The sequence below is a fragment of the Dioscorea cayenensis genome, chromosome 16 (assembly GCF_009730915.1).
Source record: "Dioscorea cayenensis subsp. rotundata cultivar TDr96_F1 chromosome 16, TDr96_F1_v2_PseudoChromosome.rev07_lg8_w22 25.fasta, whole genome shotgun sequence".
Lineage (NCBI taxonomy): Eukaryota > Viridiplantae > Streptophyta > Magnoliopsida > Dioscoreales > Dioscoreaceae > Dioscorea > Dioscorea cayenensis.
This window is the reverse complement of record NC_052486.1, coordinates 15,612,589-15,617,408: the sequence shown is the minus strand read 5'-3', so window position 1 is coordinate 15,617,408 and position 4,820 is coordinate 15,612,589. Positions and strand designations below refer to the sequence as shown.

The 4,820-nt window shown below is 42.4% G+C and overlaps 1 protein-coding gene across 1 annotated transcript; it reads left to right on the top strand.

Annotated features, from left to right (window-relative positions):
- The first annotated feature begins 276 nt into the window (after positions 1–276).
- On the top strand, positions 277–4,522 carry LOC120278551. Its single transcript, XM_039285314.1, has 3 exons — positions 277–458; positions 3,799–3,890; positions 4,140–4,522. The coding sequence occupies exons 1-3, from the start codon at positions 277–279 to the stop codon at positions 4,520–4,522; spliced, it is 657 nt and encodes a 218-aa protein (XP_039141248.1).
- Positions 4,523–4,820: the final 298 nt, after the last annotated feature.

Genomic DNA, 4,820 nt, shown 5'->3' with positions numbered 1-4,820 from the left:
GACAAAAGCGAGATTTGGTGAATGTTTTAAAAAAACACAAAAATGCAATTGCTTGGAAGATAGCTAACATTAAGGGGATAAGTCCTTCATTCTGCACTCACAAAATTTTGATGGAGGATGATCATAAACCGTTAACCCTACCACAAAGAAGACTGAATCCAAACATGAAGGAAGTCGTGAAAGCTGAAGTCATCAAACTTCTTGATGCAGGTATTATCTATCCATCTCGACGTTGAATGGGTGAGCCCAGTGCAAGTAGTACCAAAAAAAGGGGGGATGACTGTGATCGCCAATGATAAGAATGAGTTAATTCCTACTCGAACAATCATAGGGTGGCGTGTCTGTATTGACTACAGAAAATTGAATGATGCCACCCGAAAGGACCATTTCCTGCTACCGTTTATTGACCAGATGCTTGAGAGGCTTGCTGGGCATTCATACTTGGGAGGAAGAAGAAGGTAAATGAAGACATCTTTAGAGAGCTTCGCATGAGGCTTGGAGGTGATCAAGGTCTTGAACTTCAAGGAAAAAGCTTCATTATCAATGGATAAGGAGCATTTGGCATTCATTGGAGCTAGAGGAAGCGTCATTCGGCCGGTATTGCTCTTCTTCATCATCATTCGGACTAGGGAGTGCCATTTATACATTTATTGCTTGTTTTTATTGAGTTTGTTATACTTGTTTGTATGATGGCACACTAGACCCCAAAGGCCACCTGATGTAGGTGAACCTTGGGAAGGGGGGGGGGTTGGTTGTCATGTATTTTGGATGCTATACTCTTATTTGAAATGCATTGGGTTGATTTATATTTAGCTCATTGTTCTTCATGTCTAGAACTAGTAAATGGAGAGATCCTTAGTTCTTTGTTGAGTTGTACATGTAGATGTGACCTACTCACATGTACTAGATCATTAATGAGCTAAAAGCGGTATTCTTGTATCGACATGCCGAGAAATTGGATGTCGGTAGCCCCTCTGAACCTTAAGGATAGACTTAGGGTAAGTGTGTCCTTATTGCTGGATTTCCCTACACTTAATGCAATCATAGGAATGTGATTAGGGAGGGATCTCTATTGACATCCATATGGGATTAAGGTTCAATCGCCGAGAAATTGGGATTGGACTAATCTCGAGATCCTTCGGTATAAATCACCCCTGCCTTTCTTTTACAGTGCATCCATATATCATGATGATCCCTCAAGGGGATCCTCATCCCTAGGTCTCTGTAGCTCTTGTGATCTCCTGTGTTGACTGTACTATTTATTCTTGCAAGTTGTTTATATTATTGCACTTGTTAGAGTAGTAAAAGATGCTTAAATTGTAAGGTTAGATAATAGGTGATGGAGGAGTAATAGGAGCTCCTTAGGCCCGTGGAATATGACCCCTGTGTCACTCACAGGCTATTACTTGGCGATCCTATACACTTGCGGGTGTGCAATAAGGCCCCGTGATGATTCCTATGAGTGATAGTATGTCGACTTGATTAAAAATGATTACCGTGTACATTCCATGATTCAAGTGTGTGCGCTAAAGCAATGTTGCATCTATGGATCTCAAGCACACCAAGTTATGCTAAGATAACTAAATTACCAAGGCAGTTGTGCAACTCTAGCCATCAAGATAAGCAAACACAAGATTAAACACAAGAAACACAAAATACTCCCTAATCATTCAAAATCAAGTAGCCAAGCATACAAAACCACATAGTTTAACATCCCGGGGCACCATGGATAGTTAGCCCCTCATGGATGGGTACAACAGGAAAGACTTAAATGAAGAGCAAGAGAAAGAAGACATGACTCCCTTCTACTCAAGATGATCTTCCTTGCTGAGCTCCGTATGCTCAACCCCACTTCTCTTATAACTCCAACTTCTCCTTAATACCCATAGAGTGTGTGGTGAATCCTGATCTTCATCCTCTTCAGTTTCCACCCGATGGACAGCTGAGTCCCAGAACAAAGATGAGAGCAAAACCCTAAAAACTTGAGTTAAAAGGCCTGTCATCGAGCTCAACACGGTCTAAGCATGATCATGCTTAAACCGTGTTTCCATGGACCGCTTCTGAGTGAATCGATTAAGTGTTCGCTTGAGATTTTCAGTGGAAGAAAGCGCGGTCATGCTAGGTGCTTATTTCCATAACCATGATCATGTCAGTAGCCCCTGCACATGCTCCCCTTCCCCTCCCTCCCATCCCCTCCCCGACCGGGCCAACCATTGAGAAGAACACCAATTCCATCCTGAGAGATTCAGGGGGAGGGACACAATCATGCTTCGACCGTGCTCGCCATGGTGTTACTCCCCCAAGCTTCTTCACTTGGTCCGCACTAGGGCGAGATTTAGGGGACAGAAAGCACGATCGTGCTCTCGCCCGTGTAAAAGATTGAACACTTAGTATTTCTTCCAATTTCTATCATTCGATGACCTGATTCACTCCTAGTTAAATCAAGCACATAATTTCTGTGTCATTAACAAACATGCCTAGAATAGCACCGAATATATAGCTCATCGCGGGCTTCTTGGCGTGAAAAGTCGGATATCCCGAGCGTCACGATACGGCCAAGATATTGTCCCATTTACCCATCGGGATCCGGGCATATAAAAAGCTTTGTTAGGGGCATCATTTGGGGACTTTTGGCCACCACTCTCCACCATCATTTTCTAGAGCTTCAAGGCTACGGGAGAAGGCAGATCTGAGGGGCAAATCGAAGGGGGAAGAAGGTTACACTCAAGGAAAATGATATAGGAGCTCGCCGGCGCGGATCCAACAAGTTCTCATCACCACATTCAAGTCTTCTTCTTAGGGGAGTTTGTTATGAGCTTTTCTTTATATCTCTTATCTCCTACACTTGCTCCTTTGTTGATGATTAACTAGACTCCCAAGGTTACAGGGCATCCGGTGAACCTTGGGACGAACTTGCTTGTATAGATGCTTGATTTACATTTATGGTATTTGTGTGTTTTGTGATCCTTGCTTGGTGCTCTTTGATGTGTTGTTTTGCATGAGAACTCTGTGATCCAACTTCTAGGTTGTATTTTTTGCGAGACCATCACCCTTGTACTCGACACACCTTGCTTAGAAGGGATACATGTATGAATACACCATGACCATTCGGTATTCGATACCCCTTCAACTGTTAGTGCTGTACCTAGGTTGAGTTTTGGCCTTAATTTGAGATATCCCTACTTGTAATGCGATCGTAGGAGGATTTGGTCGGAAGAGATTCTGAGCCAATACTATTATTGGATTAGGGATTACCGCCGTGACCATCGGGGTGATCTATATTTGGATGTCTCTTGGTCCAACCACCGCTGCCTTTGTAATTCTAACATCCATCTAGCTTTAGTAGTCCCAAGGAGATCCTCGCCCGGGGACCTCGCACTTTCATTGTTACTTGCTTCCTTAGTATGTTTATGTGGTGAGCCATAATCCATGCGTTTATAGTTTTCTCCTTGTTATTTTCCTTATCTTGTTTTAGTCCTATATTTGGTAGACTAGATAGTGCTGTCTAGGGGAAAGTAATAGCAGCCCTTGGGACCCTAGGGAATACGACCCCTATGTCATGCACAGGATATTACTTGACGACCCGTGTACTGTGGGCTCATCAAGTTTTTGGCGTCGTTGCCGCGGACCTCCAAGAATGCTAGGAAAACCTTTAGCTCACTGCTCTAGTTATTTATCTTTGTCATTGTAAATATTTGTCTTTGTATGTGTCTTTTACCATTTTGTGCATAGTTACTTATTTTATTTTTCGTGTTTTCTTTGATATCTTATTCTTGCTAGTTTTGTTTTTTTACACAGGGCCATGGGCTTTGAAGAAAAATTGCTTAGCGCTAAAATGTATGCATTTGAGAAACAGATAGAAGAATTAGATGCTGTGAGAGCACGCCAATGTGATCCTGCCCTGGATTTTCAAGAAAAATTATTGGCCGCTAAAATGTATGCAATTGAGAAAGAAATGGAAGAACTTGATGCCAAGAGAGCACGCCTTAGCAATCCATATCCTGATGTTTACAATCCATATTGGGGAGGGCACCCACACTCTTCGGCACCTCATCATACCCAACAATTGGAGTAACCTCTTGATGGATTGCTACAAATACCCTCCTTTCATATACCATGGTACCACGCACTTCCTGTAGACCATAGTAAGCAACTCAATCAATGGGGTCTCAGTGCACAAGATGTGTTTGCAAGATTCATGATGAATGCGGGTGAGGAACTTGAAGCCATGAATACCAATCTCAGTGCAGAAGATGTGTTTGCAAGATTCATGATGAATGCGGATGCGGAGCTTGAAGCCATGAATACTGCAATTTTTAATACCCAACAATCTCTTCAAAGTATGGAAAACAAGATGGGAGAATCTTCTAATATATTGACCAAGCTGCTACGAACTATTGAAGACATATATGAGAATGACACTAGAAAGGAAGAGAATAAGGGTGAATTTGTGGTGGAAGTTGGTATTGAGGTGTTGGAGGTTGAAGAAGCAATTAATGTACCACCAATACCTTTTGAGTAAATAATTGATGTTCCACCTCAAGTTGAAACTAAAGAAGACAAGGCAAAGGATGAGATCATAGACGTCGAGACATGTAAGGAAGTTGAAGAAATTCCATAGACCACATTTGAAGACACTACTTGCCTCAACTTCGACCATTCCATCAACCAATCAATAATTTTCAAGTGCAAAGAAGAAATTCCGGGAATTGTATTTGAAGATGTGGGTAAGAAGCCAAGGTCATCCTTGAACCCACCTATGCCGGGCTTGGTCAATTCCCATCCAAAGATTTTTCCTTGGCGGCCCAAGCAAATGTTAT